The 27,464-nt window shown below is 47.4% G+C and overlaps 1 protein-coding gene across 1 annotated transcript; it reads right to left on the bottom strand.

Annotated features, from left to right (window-relative positions):
- Window positions 1-1,581: 1,581 nt before the first annotated feature.
- On the bottom strand, window positions 1,582-27,289 carry CCDC30 (coiled-coil domain containing 30). The gene is made up of 26 exons (XM_065738276.1): window positions 27,209-27,289; window positions 26,768-27,100; window positions 26,525-26,645; window positions 21,663-21,853; window positions 19,945-20,034; window positions 19,427-19,544; window positions 18,235-18,306; window positions 17,074-17,189; window positions 16,118-16,225; window positions 15,745-15,839; window positions 15,009-15,201; window positions 12,345-12,443; window positions 12,089-12,214; window positions 10,838-10,960; window positions 9,990-10,147; window positions 9,123-9,369; window positions 7,962-8,135; window positions 7,399-7,608; window positions 6,605-6,762; window positions 6,084-6,231; window positions 5,800-5,921; window positions 5,153-5,294; window positions 4,670-4,806; window positions 4,243-4,357; window positions 2,130-2,200; window positions 1,582-1,946 (listed from the first exon to the last, which is right to left on the bottom strand). Exons 1-26 carry the CDS (start codon window positions 27,287-27,289, stop codon window positions 1,733-1,735), a joined length of 3,762 nt encoding a protein of 1,253 aa, XP_065594348.1. The 3' UTR covers window positions 1,582-1,732.
- Between the last annotated feature and the right edge of the window lie 175 nt (window positions 27,290-27,464).

The raw sequence follows: 27,464 nt of genomic DNA on the forward strand, positions 1-27,464 counted from the left end.
CGCCGGGAGGTAGAAGGGCCGCGCCGAGCCGTGGGTTGCGGGGTTTTGGTGCCTTTTTTCCCCGCCTATCCCTCCTTCAGCCACGCGAGGGCAATCTCACCCTCTCCGTCCGTGGGGTGCGCGGTGCAGTGCCTGGGAAGGGTTAATGGGACTCTGAGCCGCGGGTGTCCGAGCGCGCGGTTTCCCCGGGCTGCGCTGAGTGAACTATTGCGTTCTGTAGCTGAGAATGTGCGCTATCAAACGGTGCTCTGTTGGAGTTTCCATGGAAATAAATAAGAGGTATTACTTTTGGAGCGATCTACCCATACGTGGCCCAGGACAGTCGTTCAGTGGTGTATCCAGGGTATGTTTGGCCGTTTGGGCCCTGGAGCGCGCTGCTGTGTGCGTACATTTAACGTGTTGTCAGCCAGAGCCCCACATCCCTTCCTGCTCTGCAGCCTCCCGTCCCCCAGTCAGTGCACAGAGCCAGGTGCCCCTGGCCCAGGTGCAGAATCTAGTACTTGCTGGTGATTGCCTGGTCACTTTTTCTCTGCAAGGACCCTGTGACAGCCTGTGCCAAGGCTGCACAGAGCCCCTGGGCCACGCACAGTGAGTTCTTTTGCCATCCATTCCCAGTTAGGCTCACTTCAGCCTCCAATACAGTCAGCTCTTGGGACACCCCATCACTCCAGGAACATTCCTTCTCCATTTGGGATCACTCTTTTCCCTACCCAGGTGTTCTGTGTCACTTCAGATCTCCTCCAGGAAGATTCACTATTTTTGAGGACTTCATCTCTTCAAGTGCTTCAATTTCTTCACTTCCTCCTCATGTCAACAGTGACTCCTGCTCATCCCCTCTATGCTCAGCTCTCCTCATGCACTCAGATCTCTCCCGTTCCCACTCCTTTTCCCTGCAGCACCTGCCCTGAGCCTTTCTGCACACACAGATCCCCTCTGCACTCCCTACGTGCATGTTCTGCTCCTTCCACTCCCACCCCCGGGTGGGTGCATCCTTGCAGACCTTTCATTGCTGCCCGTGAGCATTCAGATCTACTCCATTTCCCTGACTGCAGATTCAGATCCCCTCCTTTTGCCTCCTATATGTTCCTAAACCCATTTCTTCAACCCCTCTTTCTCCTTTTTTGTCCCTTTTGGTTCCTTTCCCCCCTCCTCCTCCTTGCACTCAGAGCTCCCTCCCCACCCCCATCTGCAGGCAGATTCCTTCCTCTTCCCTTTCCTCCCTCCCCATCCTGTGCTCAGATGCCCTCCATTCCTCCTCACATATAACAGTTCTCTCCCTTCAAACCTCTGAGCACTCAGACCCCTTCTGTTCCCCTCCCTAGGTTTGCAGAGCAGCACCTGAGCACAGACAGAGGGGAACGGAGAAGCCCAGATAAACGGCAGAGCACAGGAGAATCTCTCCAACTTTTATTTACAAAGCTTGTAGATTTAGGGCAGGACAAGGAAATGTGATTCAGGGAAACACGTGTCTCATCCCACCTCCCCACACCCCCTTCTTGTATTGTATTAAAGTTGGCCTGCAAATTCCGGCCTCTGGGTAGATCTGAGATGGCACAAACACATTTATGGTTGGCTAAGTTAAAAAAAAAAGTGAAATTATTTAGTTACCACAGAAATCACCAAGCAAGTCATTTGGCAACAATCCCTACTGCAGTCCTTATCGCTGCATGGCAACAAGAGCCCAAACCCTGGCAGCCCAGCCAGTCTGTACTTAACAAACATCTTTCCCCAGTTAGAAGTTCTCAGAGCTGATGCTCTGACTCTCCTCCTGCAGCTGGGAGGCTGTGGTGTCTCCAGGCGAGGCTACATTCAGGTACCCAATCTCTGAAGGCTGAGAGGGGGATAAGCAAAAGGATGAATCCTGGCTCTCAGCTCCTCCTTCAGGCTTGGCATCGTGCATGGGCTTCAGGCTGCTGAGGGAGTCGGGTGGTTCTCGTGGTTGGAAGCTGAAAACACATTTCCACTCTTAAGTCATTGTTTTAGCATTACCCGATTCCTTGCCACCTGCACAGCAACAGTGCAGCACCACTGAGAGGCAGCACAGGGCTGTGGCTGAGCCCAAATGCCCAATTCCTGCCTTGCCACATGCGAGGAGAAATCCCCTTCCTTCTCATTTTACCCCACAGTACCTGGCACGGGGAGACGACGCTGACACCTTACTCTGCAGCTGTCGTTCGGAGCAATTAGCACTCTTCAAGTCCTGGAATGACAAAAAGAGACTTTCAAAGGGGGAGGTGCACGTCAGAGCCTGAATATCATTGTACAGCCTCAGGCCTGAAGGTGTCCCCTGTTCCAACACATGTTCCCCGTCTTGACAGTGCTACTAATCATAAATGAGTCTGAATCTTAACTTAAAAGCAAACCAACAAACCCCAAAACCCAGGTTAAACAACCAAAAGGAAAGAAAACAGAATGGACCACACAAACAGCTCCTGAATGTACTCTTCTTCATTTGTAACCACTGGTTTCCAAACTGGGTTCCCTTCCAATTCCTAATCCTTCTACCAAGGAACTTCCATATCATTGTCTGCCTCTGGAGAGCTGTTGAAACAGCCTTTCACTTTGTTGAATTTTTCCCTATCTCACTACATTCTTCATGAATTCGCCCATCCAAAACTCAGTGAGGAGCTAAGACATACCTCTGTTCACTTCAGTTTGGTTATTATCAGCTAGCTTGGTCAGAGTGCATTTGACTTACTGGCGTAACATATATCTAGGAGTCCCAGCCACAGGGTTCTATTTGTCTGAACTGCAAAGCTCACTCTGAAGTGGCCAGGCCTGTTATTAAGGTCCTTTAACAATTCTAAAAATGAAAAGGAGAAGGTGAGCTCAGGGTCTCTTCTGCAGGGAGAAAACCCTGCAGAGCTGCCCCCTGGCCACCCATCTCCCAGTCTGTATGTACCACCCAGGACTGCTCTGTCCCAGGTGCAAAATCCAGCATTTGTTATTCTTCATGTGATTTGTGATTGCCCAGAGCTCTAAACGATTATGATCTCCTTGCGAGGTCTCCTTGGCTTCAAGGGAACTGATCACATCTCCTAATTTAGCATCAACAACAAACTCAGCATCCACTCAATTCCTGAGCCCAGGTCATTGTTAGAAGCATTCAAGTGAACTGGCCCTAAAACCAAGCCCTGGGGAGCCCTGCTAGTGACAGCCATAAGCATGATGTTGCCCCATTTCCTGCTCTACCTGCTCTGGAGCCCACCCCTCCAGGCAATTGCTCAGCCATGCTGTCATGTGCTCCAGGAGGATACCGTAAAAGACAGTATCAAAAGCTTTGCTGAAATCCACAGCCAAGAAACTAAAAACCATCACATCCCCACTAAGCAGACAATCCTTTCATTAGGGGATATCAGTTGAGGCATAGCTTTCCCTCTGGAATCCCATGTTGGCTATGCCTGATGACTACACTGTATTCTCTTCCTCATGTTTTCCAGTAGCTGTCAGAGTAATGCTCTCCATAACTGTGCTGGTCTTTGAGGCTGACATGCCTCAGCTATCAGAGTTGTTCCTCTTGGCCTTCTTGACAACTGGAATAACATTTGCTAGTTTGCAGTCTTTAGCATGTGCTGAGAGGTCTGGCAATGCTGATAAGCTCTTTCAGCACTGAGTCCCATTGGGCCCTATAGACTTACATGTGTTCATTTCCAGCAGCAAATCCCACACAAGTTCATAGTCAACTTGGGGTTTATCGTTCATTCCCCCCTGGTTGCAGTCCTTCAGCTCAAGGCTCTGGAGATCCCAGGGCCCATCACTGGTGTTAAATACAGAGGTGACAAAGGCATTATTAAGTGTCTCTGCTTTATCATCATCTCAATTTGTGAGGTGACCAACCTCACTGAATATCAGACCAGTGTTTTCTTTAGTCCTCCTTTTGCTGCTAACATATGTGGAAAAGACATTTTTTGTTAAAGAATACTACCTGTGCACCTAATCTCTTTAGCAATACCTCAAAGGGATATTTTGATCACCCTTGGACTTCTCATCCCTAAGTTCATTGCTTAATAAGCAAGAGCAGATAATAATCTGAGTGTCATACCAGCTACCCCAAAAGTTCCCTCTCACCAACAAAACCACTGCAGCCTACTGCACACTTGGCATCTCCTTTCCATCCAAAGGAAAGGAGTGGTTCAGCTGTTCTCTGGCACCAAAACTGCAGCTACAGACACTGATCCTCTCAGCAGGACATCAGCTCCCACAACCTGTCTGCTGAGACCAGGACATCCCAGAGGGTCTCACCTCTGTGCTGGGAGTGTGGGTGCTCCTCAGTGCCCGCTGGGAGGTGTGCACGTGGCCAGAGAGATGGATTTTGCTCTCATGCAGCCGCACGTTCTCCTCATCCAGGATCTTCATCCTGGGTGTGTTGCACATACAAGGCACAGGTTATTTTCCTTCCAGCCCCATTATGCTTCCTAAAGGACCTTTTCTTTTTCAACTTCAGATCCTTTTGCTTCCACAGACTTCAGCTGTATGAGTTTTGCTGGGCAGAGGGCCTAACGACATCCCACAGCAATTAAAAAACCCCAGCACTAATGACTGAGACACAATCCAGGCTTTCCTCCAGACAAAATAAGGATTTTTCCGTTGAAAACAGAATGAAACTGGAGATGTGCAAGGATGAGACAGGCTCCCAGGGCACCCTGCTAAGACATAGTCAGGTGCCTACCTGTTCTGCAGGGCAGCAGCTGTAGACCTGTTGCTCCAGAGGGTCTCCTCTTGGTCAGTTATCCTCTGGAGGAGCCGTCTTCTTTCCTGGAGTAACTTCTCATTCTCAGTAGTGATCTGTGCAATCAGCACTTTCCCCTGAGCATCATTGAAGAGGGAAACAACAACCAGAAGTTACACTCTGCTCTTCTCTATCCTTTGTAGACCTCAGAGTGACTTGCCAAAAGGATCACCTTTTGAGCAATTGAACATGCTCAATTCACCATTGAGCATGTTCCCTCCTGGAACACTCTGATGCAAAGCACCCTACACCATCAGCTCTAACTATATATGACTCCTGTCTGCCATTGCAAGGCAGGTCCACCTCTGCTGGAGGAGCTCTGTTAAGCTTATTGTGGCAATCTCCTCCTTTTAGGGAGGAGAGATACTCTGCAGTCAGCTTCCTGCCTTCCCTGTGGGGGAAGTACCCCATGAGTTCTTTTACCTTTTCCACTTGGAGTTTTGACTCGCTGAGCTCGTTTTCAAGCTGCTTAATTCTGCTGTCCCTTTGTTTCACCTCATGGATGAACGTTGCTTTGGCTCTGCGGATCTTCTCTTTGTGGCGGAGCTGCATTTCATTATATTTCCTGAGGAGGTACAAACAAAGATGTGAAACCCTTTTGTGTTTTAAGCCAAAAATGAGGCAGAAGATGTTCTGCATTTACTCAGGCTTCTCAAAGCCTGACCCAGGAGCTGTAGCCATCTACCAAGCTCCACTTGGCCACACAGCTGAAGGCAGAATGAGTGCACTGACTTTGTAGGCTGCATCTTTCTCTGCTGTGTCTGAGCATTTGGTTGTCTGGTTGTTTTTTCTTGCAAGACTGCATTAAGTATCAACCAAGTGGAAACTGATCGGGGGAAAGGACCCAAAGTATCCCCCAAACTGACTCCCAGCTTTACAAATCCTAGCTCTTCCCTCTCTGGGCTAACCCTCCCTGGGTTAAGACAGAACTCCCAGTGCTACATGTCTTGAACAGGAGAAACACGAAGGGCTGCAGAACAGTCAAATCCAGTGTCACTATCAGGCAAATAAAGAGCAGTTCCTGGGTAGCTTTTTTCTGACTTCACATCCCCTGCCACTTAAATCTTTACCTGACATACAGATCCTTCTGGTTCAGGAGACGGACTCCTTCCTCATAAAGAGCTTTATTTTCCTCCTTCAGCAACGAGAGCTGCTCTGAAAGCTTCTGGCTCTCCTTTTGACACTGAAGATGCTGGAAAACAAATATTTTTCTATTTTTGCACGTGCCTTCAGCCACAGAGGATTCTCCACCTCCTTTCAGTCTGGCCTCCAAAGCTTCCCCATCATCAATCCCACCCATTTTCCTCCTCAGCCTCACCCTGGGTGATGAGGACGTGTGTGTGCTGCAGCTCACCTTGCCTGAGTCAGTTTTCTTATCATCTTCCAGGGCATGCAGAGTCTTGGCCTGCAGCTCCACGTGCATCTTGGCCAGTGATGCCTCTGTCTCATGGGAGTGCCGCAGCTGCTGCCGCAGTTCCTCCACCTGCTGCTCCAGGAGCTTCCTAAAAGCACATTGGTACGACTGTGAGAAGCTGACACCAAGGTCACCTCACCACATGCCACTGTGAGGTCTAAAAACAACACAGTGCACTGCATATAGCCCAGGCAACTCAGGGGGTAGGAAGAAATCAGCACATCCTGGATGCCCCCACGTCCCAGTGCCTTCACAAACACTGAACGCTGTGGCTGGGAATCAAACCCAGTGTGAGCACAGCTGTTCTGGGACAGCTGGAACAACAAAGACCTATGCTGGCACCTAAACTATCACTGCAACAAATCACTGGGCTGGCAAGAAGGGCCGTGCACCTACCAAGTCAGCTGAAGCCCCCACCAATTCCCAAGGAAATCCCAGGGGTCTCACCCAGCTCTGTGTACCTTTTCAGCAGTTCCTCACGGAGCTCTTGCTGCACTCGAGCTTCATTCTCTCGAGCTTCCTTCAGCTCCTCCTCCAGGAGTTTCTTGTCAGAAACACGGGCTTCTGCCAGCAGGAGTTGGTGCTGTGAATCCTTCAGCTTTTGTTGGATCTTTGAGATCTCAGATTAAAATTGGACATAGATTAAACTTTCTGAACCTAACAAGCTGGTTTTGGAATCAAAGGAGTCTCAGGAAAGGAAGATTTGCTTGGTTCTACTCAGAAGTACTTATTTCTGCGGGTCTTTGCAAAGTGCACTCACTAAAAACAAATCCTTTCCAACGACCTTAAATTTTGGATCAGATACCACAGCATGAATTAGAAACAACCTTTTTTACACTTAATTTGATCCTGCACACTTCAAAACCAAATCCAACAAGCAGCACAAGAATCAATGCTATAGAAAATCCAAGTTTTTACAACTCAGCAGATTGCAAAAATCAGCAAGAGTTGTCAGTGAGAGCACGAACCAAGCTCCCTGCACCTGCCAACATCCCTAGCAGCATTCTCTGAAACACTGAGCTTCAGAGACAGGAGCTGAGGTTATCAATTTGCCTTCCATTGTCTTAATTATGCTCCCACTAATGACTGAACTGTCTTCTAAAATACATAGCCAGTCCCAGGAGATCTAAGTGTGTGAAATGCACTTTAGGAAATTGATTCATGAGCTGCTACTGCATCTCCTTCTGAACTACAGCCACACACATAACTGCTAAAATTATTGCAGCTGTTAAGTTAGTCCACACTGATGAATTACCTGTTTTTGTGCTTCGTACACTTTGGATTTCTCCTGCACAAGCTTCTCTTGCAGAGTACTTTGCAATTTATCAGTCTGGGAGCACTTCAAGAGCTCTTGTTCAAGTTCTTTGACCTTCTGCTGGCTCTTCTCCCACTGTGCTGAGAGAGAGGAGCACGTTTCAGTCGCGTCCAAGAGCTTTGCCCGGGCTTGCTTCAGTTCAGCTTTGACCTGATTTTCAAAAGAAAAAGAAATCAAGTTGCACTTCAGTATATAGAATCCAAAATATCTTGATCTTGAAAAGGACAACAGGATTACCAGCTACTGAACAAGAACTAAAGCTAAACACAGTGAGCAAGCACACCATGCTTTATTTGGAGGCAGTGCATGCATGAGAGAGACACTGTTTGGCCAAAACATTTCTTGAGGACAACTGGAATGAGAGCAAGATATTAACAGACTCCAACATCCACCAGCACAGACAAGAAAGCAAATCAGGTCCAGTGTGTTGAAAACAGCACTTCAGAGCCTCCAAAGCTTGTAAAATAACACAGCACTTCCCTATCCCTGCACTCTCTTCCTACCTTAGTGCATTCCTGCTGAAGCAAGAGATTTTGCTTTTGTAAGTCGATGTTTTTCTCCCTTTCATATCTCAGCTCCCTCTCTGCTGAGCAGCACAAATTCTGGACCCGACGCAGGTCGTGCCTCAGCTGCTGCAGCCTTTCCTCCTGCTGCTGGAATCTCTCTTCAGATACACTCTGGAGGAACAGAGGAACAACAAGGATCAGGAAACAAATCCCTGTTACAACTAACCTGGTGAACAAAAGCAAAACAAGCTGGGTTCCTCCTCACTCAGATCCTGAGTGATTTCTGACTGCATCCACAGTTCTGTGACAGTCTCTAAGCACAGGTGACACCCAGACCCACAGATTGAGTGCTGGCAGCAGTACAGGGACAGACACACTGCCCCAGCAGCCTGGACACCACAGGGCAGTTCCCCACTTCTGTTACAGGCAAACTTCACAGGATTTACAGGAGCTTTCAGAAGCTAATTAAGCTCTTCAGCCTTGCAAGCACACTGTACACAACCTAAAAGCTGTCACATCTGCTTTATCAAAATCCTTCTTCCCAGCATCAATTTCAGCCACCTGTTGATCTACATTCTCACTTCCCACCTTCACCCTATGCTCTTGGGACCAGATGAAAACTACTGAAGATCAAGGGTACCTCCCCAGGTCAATGCACAGCTGGCTGGGAACCTCTTTTTGGATTCCTCATCACTTACAGATTTCTTTCCCTACCTGCTCCTATGAGGATCCTTTTCAGCACCCTCCCTACATCTTCTATCTTGCTTTGGTAAACTGCACACTTTTCTCTGCTGTCACAACCTGCTCTAACTGTACAGAGGGGATGTTTCTTGGTGTCAGTGCAGCTCTGATCCTCTCTTTCCCACTTTCACCCCTGCCTGTAGGCCCTCTTGTCATCAATTCTCTTCCAAACCCCTGCATGTAATCCTTGCTTATCTCAAAACTCTCCATCCTGGGTGTCTTCAAAATCTCTTCTTCCCATCATGCCTAAAAGCATGACAAAAGGATGTGATGACATTCCCAAGCACCACACCCAAGGAAGTCTCTCAGCTCTCCCTTTATGTCAGTCCTGCAGCACCTCAAGGACTGGCTTCCAGTCCAATTTTGCCACTATATTAGTGAAGAAAAGTAGAATTCAGATGGCAAAGCTGCCCATACCTGTTTGATGGTCCCATCTAAACTGCCTGCAGAGCTCTGTGATGTAAGAAACCTGTTGTCTCTATGGACCATGCCTTGATTCATCCTCAAAGCCTCCTCAAATGTTCTGTCACGCTGCTCCCTGGTAGTCATGATATCTTGCTTTAGCTGGGCAATTTCTTCCAGCAACAACTGTTTTTCTTTGTTGCTCTCCTTCAGATGCTTCTCTAGCTCCTCCCTCTTCTTGTTGCTTTCTACTAATTCAGAACTTGAAGAAGAAATAGCAAAGGAAAGAGGTAACTATAGACATCCAAGGGAAATCAGTCTCTGAGGGGGAAAGCAGGGGTATGAAAACCTTGTGAAGCACTCTGGACAATACCTAAGGATCTCTGGAGGCTTCAAAGGGAATTTAATCCTAGGTCTATCAATTCTGGGTAAGGGTCAGGCTCCCATGGTCACCAAGCCACAACAGATGTATATCCAAAGTGTGAGTTCCCAGAAATTCATTACTTGGGTTAACTACTGGGTAAAGCAGCACTTGCACGAGCTGGACTCACAAGCAGCCCAGGAGCACTCACACAGTGACCTGCTGTAAGGAGGCAGGGAGCTGCTGTAAGGAGGCATCCCCCTTAAGCCATCTGTCTGACTTATCCTGATCCAAACTGTGTGGTCCAGTGAGCTAACTTCTGTCTTATCGTGGTTTTGCTGAGGGAGGTGCTTATTGACCAAAACTCACTCCAGAGAGCTGATTACCAGCTACCAAAGAAAAGACACAAACTGCTGTGGCCATTCCTTCCAGAAGAAACAGGGCATGAATTTTTCAGAGACTAAACCATCAGCCAGCACAGGTGAATGGCAGAAGGCACCACGGCCCTTGTCAGGGTTTACCAGAGTTGTTCTTGTTCATCTGTCAGGTTCAGGATCTGCTCTTCCAAAAACACTACTTTAGCCACCTGCTCTTCATACGCCTTTCCATCTGTACACACATCTTCCTGTTGCTGCTTAAGTTTGTTAACCTGCTCGTTTTCTTGGACAAGCTCAGAGACCTGCAAGGTCAGAAAACAATGCCACTGATTTTTTCTTCAGTCTCACTGAAATATTCTGAGCAGCCAAAGGCAGCCTGGAGACTGCCAAGGCTTGCCATTCTGCAGCTCTTGACCCTTGAAGACAAGCCTGCATGGGAGGCAGCTGGGTGTCAGCTATCACCAAATCCCATGGCTTTATCTCATTTCACTCTCCTGTTGGCTATCTGCAGTTCCCAGCGCTTTACATTGTGTGCCCTATTTCTTTACAAAACTAGCAGCTCACAGAAAACCAGCACAAGTACCAGATATACATTCCTCCAACCAAATCAACCCAAAGCAGCTTGCTGAGGATGGCCGCCCTCCACTTCCAATGCCATCTCTGCCTTAACACCTGGCACTGACAGACCCAAATCCTGGAACAAGGAACAAACATGCACAGGAAGCAGAAGGGGCAATAAAAGAAGGGATAAGGAACACATAAGGACACAGGATCTCTCAGTTGGATTGGAACAAGCATCTGCCTAGTCTGGTGCAACTGCGACACACTGATGAGACCAAATCTAAGCCAATTGCTTCTTTGAGTGTATGCTAGCAATAGTATTTTATTTCCAGGTCTCACCCACACAGATGCATTTATTTATATCAAGCAAGGTAGACATGCAGCTTCTACCTGCATCAGACACTAGAACAAGATTCCTTTACACTTCTCACCTCTGTATCTAGTAGAGCATCATCTTTTTGTAGCTTGTCATGGGAAGCATTAACGAAATCTCTGCTTGCTGAAGTTCTTTGGACACTTTGGCTTCTAAGCTCTGGTTTTGTGTTAGGCAAGCCCTGTTGAAGAAAGGAGTTAGCAATGTAGTACACCCTTAACTACAAGCTCAGAGAAAGAGATTAACTCTGCAACATCCAGAAATCTCTTAAAACAAAGGGAAAGTCTAATAAATGCAAGGGCTCTTTGAAAAGCATCAGTTCTTGGCACATTACTTACATAGGCATTATTAAAACCTACAAGAACAAAAGCAGCACCCTATTTACTGTATTTTGAGCACATGACAAACTGAATAACATCAAGTCTTGACATCCAGGTATGTATTAATCAGGACAGCCCAGGCATTCACACTAAGCTCACTTCCAGCACCCTGCTGAGAAACGATTTCTCCCAGTATAGCTGCTCTAAAGAGAATATAATGCATTTGTGAAGCAAATCCATCAACTCCTTTCATACCTTCATATACAGACTGACCCAGCCACTTCCCAAACTACTTCTCAGCAAGGTCTGGTCTGTAAGGTGAACTTCTGCTATTAACACGTGTAATAGCACTAAGAAAGAGTTGCCCTCTAGATGACACCATTCCTCCAGCAAGGCTGCGGTGTGTGTGTAGCTCCACCAGAAGTTCTGACCTCCACGGGTTTCTATTTATGTTTAACAAAGTGATTATGACTCACAGCTGGTTTAAGGTCACCAGGGAGGGAAAAACATCTTTTGTAATAGATACCACGGCTCCATGCCAGCCTCCCTCAGGTCGCATCTTCTGTCTGATCCAGGCTGCAGATCTGCAGCTCTTAGAAGTTTTCAGCACCTAACCTGCCTGTACTAAGCTCCCCAAGTCAACCTGCAGTGAAGTGCACCCTCAAGCACTCAACAATAGGATCAGCACTCTGGAGTTAGAGACAATCCCCTTAAAGCAGTTGGATTTAAAACCAGCTGCCAGAAAAAGCTTTGAAACCCGCTGGACTAGAGAAATGGGTCGGGAGAGTTCAAGCCACACCACTGTGGCAACCACTGAAGTTCTATGACGTCACAAAAGTATCTCTCCCATGCAGAGTGTTCCACTTCAGGAACTGCATGCAGATCCTCCTGGAAGAGCACAGCCCACTTCCCAAACTGGAATGTTCACAGCATTCTTCCTAGGAAAGCAGTGCAACCCTGTAGCTGGTAAACATCTGGCTGCCCAGTACCTTCTTCTCAGCCTTCAGATCTTCTCTTAACAGCTCAAGTTCAGATGCAAGTTGTTTTCTCCATTCTCTACGCTCTCCCAGCTGACTTCCCAACTTTTCTATCGTTTCTTGACAGCTTTGTAGCATCTGGAAGAAGCGAAAGCTGAGCTGATAGGGTACAAATTCTCAGAAGAAATCAATAAAGAGCATCCACACGAAACGCTCATTTAATACATTTACAAACAAAATGAAGTGTTTCCTAAAGAAAACCCCTTACCTCTTGCATCTCCTGTGCTCCATCAGATGCCTGCTCTTCCCCACTCATCTCAGTTTTGTTCTTCTGCACTTGAAGCAATTCCGTCTCTAAACTTGTCATCTTAACATACACAAACCACAGGTTAAAGCCAAACCAGCCCTTGCAAAAGGCAGCAAACGTAACAAAACCCACATTTGGAAGTGAGGAGTAGGGGTGGATATGGACTGCTGCCAAGGCAGACTGGCTTCAGCTCAGACCTTTCATCCTGCTGTTTCAAAGGCCGAGCAAGCCTGTTTTCTAATTTCACCAAGCCAGGAGTTAACAGCAACCCAGTGGGGTGAAACACTCAGGGCTCATTTAGAAACCCCTTTCCGTGACCGGATGACAGCCTGTGGCTCTAACAGGACCTTGGAGCTGTGGAAGGAATCTCAGGAACAAAGCAAACCTCTCCTCCTCAGCCCCCCACCAGCCTTGGCTCATGAAGCCGATACAAGCTATATATCTCCATTATTTAGCTTATTTTTCCTCCAAGCCATTAACTTTTCAGTATTCAAGCTAGGCAGGTAAGAACCATGTTAATGGCAGAACAATACTCACATTGTACCCCTGCATCCTCGTTCTGTGTCAGCAACCTAGGCAACCAGGACTTTGGTAGGTGTGCCAAAGCAGAAAAGATTCCCAAGTCCTTTTCACACGGTGCAGCCTGGCAAACTCCCAGGGGTGCTGCTTTTTCCAGGCTCCAGTGCATTTGCCTTTGTACAGCTCATCCCTCATTAGAGCCAAGGAATCCAGAAGCCTGAGAGATGATTAACACAGCTCTGCTGTGCTCTGAGCTGGTGCTGGATCTAGCCAAGTTTTAGTCTTCCTCTTTCATCCTACAGCCCTCTCCTCCACTGCCATTTGTAGCCTTGCATTTCCTTGGCTGCTTGGAAGCTCCAGAGAATGTCTCCTGGCCTTAGACAGAGGGACAGAGCTGCTCAGCCCAAGGGAGGAACTCCTAGCCAAACAGCAAGGCCTTCAGCCAGCCAAGGGAAATGGAAAATCCCTGACAGTCTGTTTCGTGGGTGAAGTTTCTCTACTCCCTACCCATCTAGAAGCAAAAATGTTTTCTGGCTTCGTCTGCTCTCTGGCTAGAAATCAGAGGAGAGCATCTATCCTTAGGCTATTCAGCTACCCTGGTTGAGGTGGTGTATGCCCTCCTAAGCAACACTCCACAAATGCCACAGAGTAGTGCTCCACACAAAGCCACTTCCAGAAGGATGGAGCTAAAGACCACTCCAATGAAGGCAGCCTCAGGCTGAGAAGGTTCACCAATCACTTAATCCACTCTCAAGATGTGAATGGAGATGACTCAGCAGATCGTGCAAGGAGGTCTCTAACATCACCACGGCTCTGGTAAATGAGATAACCATCATGGTGCTTCAGATCAGTGGTGTCCTAAAGGCTCCCAGATGGTCATGTGCAAATACAGAATTTCTTAACCTCCTCAAGTCAAAGGATCCTTAGAAAAGCCTTGCTGTGCTAACAGGAAAAGACCCAGACTGCCCTCATTTTGAGGGTGCCCAGAATCAAGTGAGACATTTTAGGATGACATTAATGAGATCACTTCTTGATCAAGGGGGAAGCAAATCCACTCCAAACACATCAGCTTATTAGTGCTCTTCAAAATGATGTGTTCAGCCATCTCGGCTCTATTCAAAAGCAGATGCTGCAGCATGAGAGAAGGGGTGATAAAGGAAACTCAGTGTCCTCTCAACTTCAGTAGTTTCAGCAAGCATGTCTCCAGGCAACACATATCCTGCTGCCCATACCCCCAAGTGCCTCAGTGTTTGCAACTGAGGAATGTTTGGTGCTGACAGGTGTCCAAAATGCTATGCTCTAAGAGAAGTCCGAAGTGCAAGTTTTCATCACCAGCATGCTTAATTAGTCATCTTTCTTCAGATCAGGTGGCACCAGCATGCACAGTGACCAGTTTCTTCTGTCTTGATGTCTGGAGAAGGAATGGGGATTGAAGCCAAAGCCAGGCCTTATATCATGACCTTCTATCACAAAAACCTCTTGCCTCTTCAGAGCCCCAAAAGGACTCCTTGGCTCCTTGAAACCTTGCTCTTCAGCAGGAAATGTGGGCAGCAGAAACAGCCATCCAAGGTGGAAATGCAGCTCCTCAAGGAGCCTGACATGGAAGTCTGGCAGGAGCACTGATGCTATCTGGGACAGCCTCCCAGGAGAAAAAAATGCTTCCAAGAGGCTCAAAGGAAATAGCTTCAGATAAAACATGATGCAATTCAAATTTGAATCACAAAGGCTTCACTTCAGCTCAGACAAGAAACTGGAGGGTGCACAGCCCACATGTACAGAAGGGCCATTTGTGAAGGGAGTGTTGCCTGGTCTTGTTGGTGGAAGACAACAAATTGGCTTGTTAACAGCACTTGCTCAAATGCCAAAAAGGAGAAGAGAAGTTGAGAAAGACAATGCTGCTGTACTCCCTTAGGGGTCTGCATACCTCCAAGCAAGTGCCAATTTTGTATGACTGACAGACTTTGCAAGTAGTGTTTCTTGTCAAACTAAACAAAGCAACGTGCAGCTTTAGGTCAAGCATCATTTTATTTTACCATCTGATATGCAGAGACACAAGCAGCTAGAATTATACAAAACCAAACAGCATTTCTTCCATTCCTTACTTACTTTCTGATGAAGTCCCTCCACCTCACTCTCAAACTGCTCCTTGTCCTGCATTGTTTGGATCTGTGTCTCTCCCAGAATTGATTCCAGCTCCTCATTGTGCTCAACCAAATCCTCATGCTCCTGCTCAAGTTTATGCAGCTTGTGAAGGAGCTGTGAATTCCTGCCCTCTATGTTTTCAATCACCTCTCGGCACCTGTGCACCAACGAGAAACATCACAAAGACCAGAACTGCTATGTGCAATAGGATCAGACAACCCTTCCCTCCTCGAAGCTCTTAGAAGAGGCTCAGCAGCAGCACATCCTGGGCAGGCCACCCAAGAATGGAGCTTTGTCTTCTCTTAGAAATCCCAGTTTACATATTTAAGTCTGAAAGCCAAGTGTCTTGGTACATCCCCTGGATGGCAAGCAAAACCAGAGAAAATCCTCCCAGCAGCAAAACAATTTCAAAAACAACATTTCTGCTTGCAGAGAGCCACAAAAGCCCAACATCTACTCTTTTAGGAAAGCAAAAAAGCAGGAGAAAGTCTCAGAAAACAGCCTGCATTCTTGATACATACTCACTCAGGTCTGCATTACCTCCAAACTTTCTAATTTGAGAGCAAAGAAACAAAGCTGGTACTAAAGGACAGTCTAATGAACCCAATACTGTGCACACCACAGGACAGAGGATCAGCAACAAGAGCACAAAATAAGCCATACAAAAAGACAGTGTATTAGGGATTTCGACATTGCAAACCTTTTATGAAGAGTTTCGCTACCCTGACATCTGTCTTCTTGATCTGAGCCAGCTTTGCCCTGATCCCCTTCAGCCCTCCCTTCATCCTTTGTGTCCTGTGTATAAAGAGAAAATGAGAAGTTAGCATGCAATTAAGACTGAAATCCTGGCATGATGTGATTCTAAAGCTGCCCAAGTCTCCAACAAATGAATGGGACAGGAGCTACATCTGTCTGTATTAAGATAATCCACCAGCCATAGGAATAAAACCTCCTAGACTCTTAACAATTATGAAGGCAGCAGTCAGTATCAGCTTACACCAACAGATGTGCTCTACACATCTACAGAAAGGATTGGTTTTCTGTGATGGTAAGCAAAAGGCACTTGAAAATACCTGCAGTGAGCAAGCTGCAACTTCTTCATTCTTGGCTTCTGTGGGGAGGGGGAATCCTTTTTTCTCTCCTTTTTGATACTCGCTGATCTCCTCTCTCAGCTGTTCAACCTTCAAAATAAAAACACTTGTACTTTTGGCAGATGTCCATCTTGCTGTCTTATGGAATTAAGATCCTTCTCAAGCTGATAAACTGAAGATTTATTAATATTAATTGCTCGGCTTGAGGGATAGGCTGAGATCACATGGCTGATACCACCAGGTGGCCCCAGACCAGAGATGTAAAAGCAATAGGAGGTCAGCCTGCACCTCACCCACTGCCCATGCCACCCTCACACAGAAAAATGACTGCAGAATGCACAACTCCCATGGCTCATAACACAGTATTGCTCACAGCTTTTACAGCTTAGAATGACAGCAGTATGTAGCAGAACTACATACTCAAAGTTTAAAGTCCTCAAATGTGAATGAACCTCATTCAAGAAAATAAATCCTTGATACTATTTGAAAGAGATGGGCACAGCATTCAATGATACTTATTTTAAATCTATTGAAATGTGGAATGGCAAAAGCAATTTGAGGCTACTGAGAACCACTTGTAGGCTGGTGGAGGACTAAAAGAGTTTGAGAGCTAAGGACAGAGCCAAAATTTGTGCCAAATTAGATGCTTTAACATTCACTCCCTATTGGCCATCTCACTGTTGAGAAAAAATGCTGCATTATTCAGAGAATTCTAATCTTACTTCATGAACCATTTAACCAAGGGCAATTACATTGACTTAAGATGTTCATGAGTCGTGTGACATCAGAACTGCAGTTCCGGAAAGACTCACAACAAAGGGAGGGGAAACAGAGGCAGGGAAAGGAGCACAGCTGAGCATCAGGAACCAACCCAGGACTGCCAGCTGCCAGCAGCCTGCTGGACCCAGAGAAGGAGCCAGGACAGGCTGGGTACTCACCAAATCAAGGAATGTTTTTCTTTCCAAGTCGAGTGCTTGGACCCGTGCACGCAGTGCCAGAATTTCCTTGTCCAGCCTGCTGTTGTGCTCCATGGCCTTCTGCAGCTCCGTCCTGTCTGGACATAGCACACAGACAGGTCACCAGCTCTAACACTGCCTCAGCCCCTTCACCTCCACCAAGCTCAGAGCAGAGCTATCATGCAGATTTCTGAAACTGCATTGCCTTTATGCACAGGAGTGTGACAGCAGAGTGCAGAGAGATGCAGGTGGGAGCACAGTCCTCTCCCTCAGACAGAGGTTTATGATTCTGGAGATCCAGGTTTGATACCAGTGTTACTGAGCCACGTCATATTTACTGCAGGAACACAGCAATCTTGAGTTCAATTCCCCTGAATGCACACATGAGCTACACTCTATTTCAAATTACAGCCAGAATCAGTAGCATGGACACATCTGGTGTCTGTCCACAAAAGGTACTTCAGAGCAAAACAGTTTGGAAGTTTTCTTACAAGTAAAAATTTCCAACTTCCAGCATAAGATTCACAATTTGCTATGAGCAAAGAGAACCACAGTGTTAACGTATTGATATTTAGGACATGATGAGTAGAGCAAAAGTTATGGCCATGTAAGACTGAATCAATAAGCATGCATAACCACCATCAATAAGCATGAATTAACACAGAACAGCATTTTGCATGCAAGAGATAGGAAAATATGTCTGTATTGGGAGCACAGTGACAGCAACAGTCTACTAAGTGCATGCACACTGGTTTGCTACTTCTAAGTACAATCAGTGAGAAGCCAGTTCTCCTTAAAGACATGAACAAATATTTTTTTCCTTTTCAGCTTAAACTTGGCTTTTTCATCAGGCAAGAATAAAACTATACCCAGTGGTATATCCTTATATCCTTATATATATATCCTGGTTCTAATCTGACAAGAAGAACAACAAAAATCCCACACAAAACCCAACCACAACCTCAAATCCCACTTCCAAGTGAGGACTGTGCAATTGGATTTTCACTTTCTGTAATTTAAAATGAAGAAAGTAAAAAACAAACAAACAAAACCTTCTATCATTTGGTCAAAATGCCTGCTTATTACTAAGGAAGGACTTACTATGACTTTGGATCTTCTGTACTTGTGAACTGGGTGACTTACCACTCTGTCTCCATTCGTCCATGCTTTCTCCCTGGCTCCCAGGCTCTTGCAGCACTGACCACGAAGCAACTCCTACAAGAATAACAAAGACAGTTTTGCTGTGTTCATATGCTTCTGAGCACAAAACTTAGCAGCATTTTTGATGCACTTCTTTGTTAAATATAAAACTGAAAGAAAAGATTCAGTTAAGAGTCAGGCAGCTAAACCACTGCATATGATTTAAAATCTCTACTCTCCATCACTAAAAATCACTCAATAATGGGGCCACAAACCACCCAGGAGCAATCCTGTACCTGGTTGAACCAAAACACACCACTTCAGTGGAGTTTTACTGAAGATGAGAGATTTTGTTTTTATTCAAATAATCCATTTATTCATGGCTCTGCATTTCACAGGGAAAAGAAGACATGCAGATAGACAGCATCCAGAGAACTCACTCATCCTGCACTCTAATATAGCACAATAAACCACACAGATGTCACACAGCATCAAACCCTTACTCACAGTCTGAAAAGCCTCAGATTCGTTTGATACTTGGGGAGATCCACTGAGAGGAGCCACACCACATCCTGTCCAAAATCTGGGGAAGCAGTGCTGTTCAGAGGCTGCAACACAGCACACACACTGTGCCCACAGATGCACGTGTATCAATCGATACACAGAGCAGATAACTGCAGAGTGCTCATTTCAATGCCTGTGATTAAAAAGCTGTAACAGGTTTGGAGGCTGGCTAGGAGGGTTTCACGTCTGAATGTAGTGAAAGCTGCAAGGTTAGCAGCACGATCTGCAATTCTCACCCTGCCCAGGTGCTACTGGCCTCCTTGAGTGAGCTAATCACTGCAAATGCTGCCCCCCACTGATGTTCCTTATCATGGAGCTGGGGACAACTGGAGTGGCACAGAGAAAAAGCAGCTGGAGGGACTGAGATTTGCCAGGGGGTGCTCCTCAGGAGGAAGCAGTGAAGCACCTGGCTTTAGGTAACAAATCCAGAAAACCAAGTTTCATCCTGTCTGCATTTACAGGCTGCATTCAGGTCTCCTCAGTACTAGAGTAACATCTGACAGTGATTTTTTCACCTTACAAGCAGGACAGCCTTTTTCCAACTATCCTATGTAAGAAGTGCAAGGCTTACAGTAAACAGGGCTGGGCAGAGTAACAAGGAATGGCACGCAGCCACAAGAGGAGCACTTACCTATTTTGCTCTGCTCCTTTCCTCGTGCATCCAGCTCATCTGTCAGCCTGGCCACATCCAGGTCTCGCTCTACTCTTTCACGTGATGCCTGTTCCCTCTCCAGCTCTTCCCTGTAGGGCTGAAACACACAAGCTAGCGCTGCAGTGGAAATGAGATGACTCTCACAGTGACCACAGATGCCCCCTCCACGCTCCTCCTGACCCTCTAGCACAGAGGTAGCAACACAAACAGAAAACAGGGGAGCTTGCAAAGGCACACTATGAAGAACACATGCAAAGCACAGACATCAAACAGTGTGCCACAGCTGTTTCCTACAGAGTTCTGTTTTTCCTGCCTTGAAACAACACAGTTCATTATCACCAAACTGACATGATTGCACTGTCTGTGTTTCCAAGCTCACACACACCTCATCAACAAAAATCTCGAAGTAACCTCACAGCATGCTGAAGAGCAGACCCACTGCTTGAAATCTCACCTACATGCCATGCCATCAGCAATCAAATATGTAAATGTATTACCTCATTTACTGTATCTTCAGTATGTTGCATGGATTCACACCGTTGCTGGAGTTCATCTTCTAACTCCTGATGAATGCAAGCAAATTCATCCTTGCACAAAAAGGGATTTTAATAAATCAGCACCACAAAAAGAACGTTGGCCAGGCATCCCTGGACACTAGCACGTTGCATTTACAGTTCAAATATGCCTTGATTAGCAGGATGCTATAATTGTACCTTGTAAAGAGCAAGTTTCAACCAGAGGTATGAAGGATTTTCTCAGGGATGCGAGATGCATATCAGAGATAGCTACATGAAAATGCATGTTTGTACCCAGACTTTTTGGACTTCCAGCATGAGAGTGAACAAGCACGAAGCAGCCCTTCTGAGGATTAGAAAGATTACATGTTCCAGTTAAAAGGTTAATTGCTCTTGTTACTCTATTACCTTGAAACACCGCTGTGACTCTCATAATTCTGCAGAGCAAGTGTGATGCTACCAAAAAGAGCAGAGTGCTTAATCAACAGTTTCTAGCTTACAAGCATAAAAATCAGTCACATCATTGGGGAAGAAAAACCAATTTGCTTTAGAGAAACTGCTCTCCTGGTTTTAAAAACACAGAAAGAAAAGCACTCAGTTTACAAACTGCAGGGAATTTTTGTTTGACTAGCAATGGGTAGCATTAACCTCAGTCTGTTTTAAGCATGCAATTAATACATTTTTCCTTCCAATACTCATTCTTCTAAACAGCTTTACCCAGCAGTCAAGGCCTGTCTTGTTACATGATGACTACAGCAGGAATGAATGGCCCTGAGAGCAGACAGCAAGGAGAACCTGTTGCTGCAGAAAGCATAGGTCACAACAGCAGTTGGATGACTCTGCAGTCAGATGGGGAGGGCATTCAGCCCCAGGGTGAAAGAAGGTGCAAGAAGGAACAAGAGCAGGAGGATAAAACAGGACTCCTGTTCCAGCTCTCATCCCTGCTTGCAGTCACGTTCCTTGCCTGCTTATTCTTTAAGGTGACGGATAAAACCTGCACTTACATTTAACAGGGGTGAGTGCATCAGCTGCATCTTCAGAAGCACAAGCTCCATGCAGGATGGTCTGGATTCAACATGAGACTTGCAAGCACCTGCATCCTTCAGCTGACCTGGTTCTATTTCCCCTACTTAACCGTCGTACTGAAGGAAGAGTGAATCTGACCATGGTGGGCAAATGCCCAGTGGCAGGTGTGGTTAACTGGCATTTCACTGGGAAGTGACAGCTTTGCTTCCTTCTAACTACAGTGAGGTTCTGTTACAATGCTTCATCAGAAGAACAGTCAGTTTTCTGCAACCGTTCGTATCAAGTGGCAAGAGAGTCACAGGCAGATCAGATCATTCAGGATTTGCAGAGAGACATTTTCTACTGAAGAGTGGGAAGCAACACCTCAGGGAGCTGTCCCTCAGTGGTTTCTTCACTCTGAGGAAGATACTTACACCTGAAGGTGCTATTGTACCAGGAATGACAACCAACCCCACAACAGCAAGGCAAGGATTCTCTAAAATAGCCCTGCTCGTTATCCCTGTGCAAGTTGTGAGAGCAAATCAAGCACAAACACAAGAAAACCTACTTTAAAAATTATTAATGCGAGCACTGAGAATTGGTGACAGAATAATTTTTACTTCAGAAATGATCACAAAGTCATCCTTCTCCCCAGCATGCTTTCTGTCAGCCCGAGCAGCTGAAGCAGGGCATACCTGAAGCTGCGCAGCACACAGCCTGTCTACGTAGCTGTGTGAGCTCAGCTTGTGATCTGGGAGCTGCAGTTTCTCCAGCAGTGCTGTTCTTTCCACCAGTAAATAAGCGATCTGTTCACTGGTGTTACTGTGAGCTATTTCAGACAAGCCTTCCTGTTCCAGCATCTCCCGGACCTCCTTCAGCTGGGCTTCTGCAAGGCAAGGCTTTCTGTGAGCAAAGGAAGAAAAGAAGCCCCACGGATCCCCTGCAGATCTCATTCCAGCTCCCCTAAGCATTCTCTTTCACAACGGCCCCAGTTTCTCCCTTCAATGCCACATAGAACTGTTAGTCTCTTTACCTGCTTTCCAGATCCCTGCTCCCACCTATTATGTCAGCCCTAATCCCTGTCTGGATGTCCCTGCTCATACCAGCTACCCTGCCTGTCAAACAAGAAAACCTGCTACATTCAAGCTCTTCCACGTTTAAGGGGGGTGAGTTATTCTGTCCATTTCCCTCCACCCAGCAGCTCAGTTTCACCAATCTTATTATCCTTGAGCTTCTTACCCCCTAACACAATTTGGTGGGAACTAAACAACAGATTAAAAAGGCCTTGAGATAAATGAAATAGAAGTGCAGGCAATCACAAGCGTTTTCTTTGAAGGAGCAGTCAAAATGCCATATCACTCAGCACACGGTGAGGAGGAACATCTGAACAGCACTTTTTTCCCCCATGCACTTTCCTCCAAAACCTCTAATCCCACAGACTGCTTGTGGTAACAGACCTCCAAGGCTTTTCTGAAGGATGAAAGGTGTAAAAATCCCTTTTAGAAAAAAACTGTCAGCTTTTCACTATTTCTCCCACAGTTCCAGATAGGAAGACTCTGCACTGGGAAAGATTTCAATGGCTTTCAAAGCAAATGGAACATAGTGGCATTCCCAAAAGAAGCTGGTGCTTGGTTATGGTTAACACTGTGTATGGTTAACACTGTGGTGTATGGGACCATACCTGGCTTTACTGCTCCTTTCTCATCAGCCTCACAACCACTTTTGCTCCAGTAATTTAATGAATATGATAAAAACAACCCAATTTCTAGCCTGAACTACATTGTAAAAGTTGACATCGGATGGGAATCAAGGGGAGCTGTGTGTTTGTATCCCTCCTTCTTCCATAATCACACTGCTGTGCTGCTTAAAAAGCTAACATTTCTCATACTCTTACATGGGATAGGTGTACTGCTCTAGACCAATTTGCTCTGCACACTCCCATGTGCTGGGTTTCACATGGGACCCAGTGCAGTCGCACCCTACGGCTCAAATCAATGGCATCTTTCCACTCTGCATTTTGCAGCCAGCCCTGTCCCACCCTATGAATGGAAAACACCCTGCGGTTTCCCCTTCTCCCTCCCTGTGGTTACAAATTACAGCTTGTTCGACCAAGAGGTCGAACACAGCTCGCTTGCTGCTTCCCTCTTTGAAGCAAACCACAAAATATTGCATTCTGCAATTTAAAAAATAATTAACCTCATGCTCCATGTGCATTAGGAAGGGCTAACAGTTCACACTGAAGTGAAAAGCCCGCCTAACACCCAACGTGCCCAACAGACGCCCGCTGTGGCTTTGTCAAATCCCACCTCTGCTCCCAATCAGGGTTACAGTTCCCCTGAAAGTTGTTCTCTGTACAGCCAGCAATAGGACAGCAGATCAAAACTCCTACCACTGCTTCTGTGCTGGTAGTTTTGCTTGAAGGTATTTGCCTTCCATCCAATCTGCAAAAATAACACTACATGATTTAGCTTGTGGTAAGAGCATCTAGACATTTTGCACAGGGTGAAGAGTAAGGAAGATTTGGGAGGATGAGGGCAGTCTGCTGTACATAGCACAGACTGCTGCTTGTAAAAGCCTCCTGATTTCTCACCAGCACCTCAAAAAACTCTTTTCTACCATACCCATGTTTGAGGCCAGCAAACGTCTTCTAGGACTGATATCATAGCAGTGCACTGATACATTCCCCTAAGAGAGTAACCACTGCACCACCACTTTGTAAGCAGGTTTGGGAATTTCGAAGTTATCTTGCTTTCACAAGATTGCAGGTGTGGTGGTGCAGTCCTAGAAGACGTTTGACGTACAGAGAACAACTTTCAGGGGAACTGTAACCCTGATTGGGAGCAGGTTTCTCTTCCTGCCACACAGAGACAAGCAATTCACACCTATCACACCCACAGCAGGAGCTCAACCATACTGCCTACATTTAAGCAGTATAGCTATTATAATTAACAGGCTACAACTATTCGTTTTTGTTTCACTCTTAAATCACTGTAAGCCCCAATTGCATTATGTTTTACCACCGGTACATTTGTTTTTCATAAAAGCTTCAGTAATTCAGTGCATGAGTTATCGATCTGCACTCCAAAAACACTGAGGCACATGAGATGAGAGCTATCAGAAATGGATTATGAACTGCCTCGAGGACAGGAAAAATTTCACTCTGGGCAGAGGTACCAAATGAGGTAAAGCTGCAGCAATAGCTCAACATAAAACCAGGCATGGCTACAGCGATTCTCCAGGCCCAGTCCTCTGGACTTGCCTTACTCACATTTATGTTTAACAGTCCCACTGGGTTGGGGATATTCCTTTACACACTACCCCTTCCTCCAGCCCTGTTTTGATAAAGCCTGATCTGCAGTATCATCTTGTCCCTCCTAAAGAAAACAAAACAAACCAAGAGGTGTAGTGAGACCTGGGGGACAGCCAGCCTCTATATCCAGGCCCTCCGCCTGCCCTACACCCACAGCACTTGGGAGGAAGCATCTGGGCTGGTCTGCACATGCTCCAACAAAAAGCAGAGTCCCAGGGAACAGAGCCAGCAGTGATGCAGCATCAAACCCTGCAGCCACACAACAGGCAGCAAAGGCACACAGACAGAGTTCTTTGTAAAGGAGGAAGGATAAGTGGGGAGGAACCAGAAGGGAAAGAGAAAAGTGGTAGAAAAAAAAAATACAGCCCAAGGAATGACCCACATGAACTACAAGCAGCTGAAGCACATCCTGTCCAGAGCCACAGATGTCCAGCTGGAGTGAGCACCAACACAGGAGAACTCAAGCACCCACATCTGAGTGTGAGCTTTCAGAGGGAAAGGCTGATGTGCAGCCACAAATATCCAAGGACCCAGGACACAGCTCCACAGGTATTCCACAACCTCCAATTCAAAGCTGCTGCCAGGCATGAGACAGCAAAGCTCCAGCCCTCCAGCTGCTGCAAAATACATAAAAGCATTGTACAGCACCAAGGCACTGCGGAGCCACAGAAACTTCTCAAAGCTGGAGGGCCAGGAGCAACCTGGTCACATTGCAAGCCATCAGTGTAACAGGAACAGAACTCTGAGTGTTAATTGCTGTCCAACAGCCATGAGAATCCTTAAAAAACAGAAAAAGTGTAAAAAGAGCAGAGCCACCAAGGAGAAATAAATTCCAAGAGAGCTTCGGGGACATTTCTATCTCCTGCCTGCCACCTGGTGGGGGAGATGAGGGGAAAAAACAAACAAACAAACAAACAAACCAGTAAAGTTTTCTACCACAGGGATGGTAAGACCATGCAAGACCACCATTCCAAACCCCTGTGCAAGTGGCTGCAGCAGCAAATGGCTCCAGGAGCCCAGAGAGGCCACAGAGAAATCAGATTTTCAGACTGGGTTTAAACTCACCTTTCTTGTAAGGTCACACTATCAGACACGCTCCCTGAGACCTGCAGGCTGCCCAGAACAAACTCCCAAAATGGCAATTAACCTCTCCAAACTCTTTGCCCAAATTAAAGTGCACATAACAAAGAAACTGTTCAAGCTGTGCTTTTCATACCCATGTTCACCACAGATCCAGGGTCAGGCAGAAAAGGAAGAGCTAATGGTAACAACACGTTGCTAGCACAAAAGATGGGATAAGTCAAGGATGAAGCAACCCTATGTTTGAGAGAGAAACAAGTTACTTAAAGGAAGAGGCTACATTCCAAACAAAATGATGGCACTAAAAAGCACAAACTATGGTGTTTGAATTACCATTGCAATGCACCAGTGTCCTTCAAAGCTGTCTTTAAATCTAGGGGCCTTATCTAAACCAAATCCAATGGTAAAGCTGCTTCATCACCTCTAGCAGGAACACAGCTCAGCACTCAGCTACGTGAGTTGGCTGTCAGTTAGGTCAGGACTGGGGTTGCCCAGAGAGGTGGTGGTGCCCTGTCCCTGAGAGGGGCTGGAAGGGCTCTGAGCACCTGATGGAGCTGTGGTGACCCTGCAGGCGGTTGGACCTGACAGCCTGCACACCACTGAAAAGAGCTGGGCACTATTCATTTGATACCTGCCCTGTAGTTATTTATGAACACTAATGAGACTCTCTGAACAGCCCCAGGGCTCTCAGCAGTTCCTCATACAGGAATTCCACATACCTCCTAGGCTCCTCATACAGGAGATGCTCCAGACCCAGTCATTTTTGTAGCCCTCCACTAGATTCTCCCCAGCAGTTCCCAGTCTGCCTTGAACTGGGGAGCCCGGTGCTCCAGATGTGGCTTCCCAGGGGCAGAGCAGAGGGGAGGAGAACCTCCCTCACCCTGCAGGCCACACACTATACAATGCACCCCAGGGAACCATTGGCCTCAAGGACACACTGCTGGCTCCCGGTCACCACATTGGCCACCAGGACACCCAGGAGTTACTCTGCAGAGCTCCTCTCCAGCAGCATCAGTGCAGGCCAGGGGCTGTACATGCACAACTGCACACTTGCTCTTCTTGAACTTCATCAGGTTCCTCTCTGCCCAAATGCCACTCGTCTCACGAAGCCTAAAGGCAGCTCTGCAGCAAAGCTGCCCACAACCCCGATGCAGAGGGAAGGATTACCGTGCTGCAGCCGCAGCCGTGCCAGCTCCAGCCCGAGCCGCTCGTTGTCCCGCTCGCACTCGCTGATGACCGCATCCCGCTCCTGGCTCAGGGCGCGGACGTGGCCCACGTAGCGTTCCACCTGGGGACACAGGTCCGTGAACCCCTTCCAACCCCGGCCGTCCCGTGATTCCAGGATCTCTCTTTCCCCACCAGCTCTCGCAGGGCAGCCCGGGCGCTTCATCCCGAGTCTCCGGCCCTTACATCTCTCAGCTCCTCGGCCCGCCGCCGCTCCATGTCCCCCAGCCGGGCCTCGGCGCGCCGCAGCAGCCGCCAGGCCAGGCCCAGCTGCTCCTCCGCCGGGTCGCCGGGGTCCGCGCCCTCCGCCTGCAGCCAGCGTCGCACGTCCTCCGCCGGCACTGGCGCCTCCGCCTGCAGGGAAGCCAGAACCACCGTGAGCGACGTGCGGCCCTCGCCCCGGTACCCACCCTCAGATCCCGTGCACCCACCGGCGCGGTGGTGGCCGCCTCCATGCGGCGCGGGCCCGGGCCGCGGGGCGCCATGGCAACGAGCGGCCCCGAGCCCGGCTCCGATTGGCTGCAGAAGTGTTACTCAGCCCTCGGGGGCGGGACTTCCGGATGCCGGCCAATCGGCGCGGGGCTCGAAGCTGCGCGTTGCCATGGCACCCCGGTGCCCCGCCCCTACAGAACCGAGACCGGGGGAGCCCGCGGCACCGCCCGCCTCTTCTTCCACGATTTCCCGGTGCCGGCAGCGCTCCGGGCCCATCACTCCCAACTTTAGCCTAACAGCACTGCACGGACCCCCTGCCCCCTCGCTCCAGTCCATGCACAGTCCACCAAATCCCATCCCACGACAGAAAGACCACCACTGCACAACAGCTGCAAGAAAGACTGTGACAAAAACCTATTTTGCTCACCGCAGCTATTCTCTATTTCCTCTC

The sequence above is a fragment of the Cyrtonyx montezumae genome, unplaced genomic scaffold, assembly GCF_038088225.1.
Source record: "Cyrtonyx montezumae isolate F1298 unplaced genomic scaffold, pur_monq_1.0 scaffold_21, whole genome shotgun sequence".
NCBI classification, from domain to species: domain Eukaryota; kingdom Metazoa; phylum Chordata; class Aves; order Galliformes; family Odontophoridae; genus Cyrtonyx; species Cyrtonyx montezumae.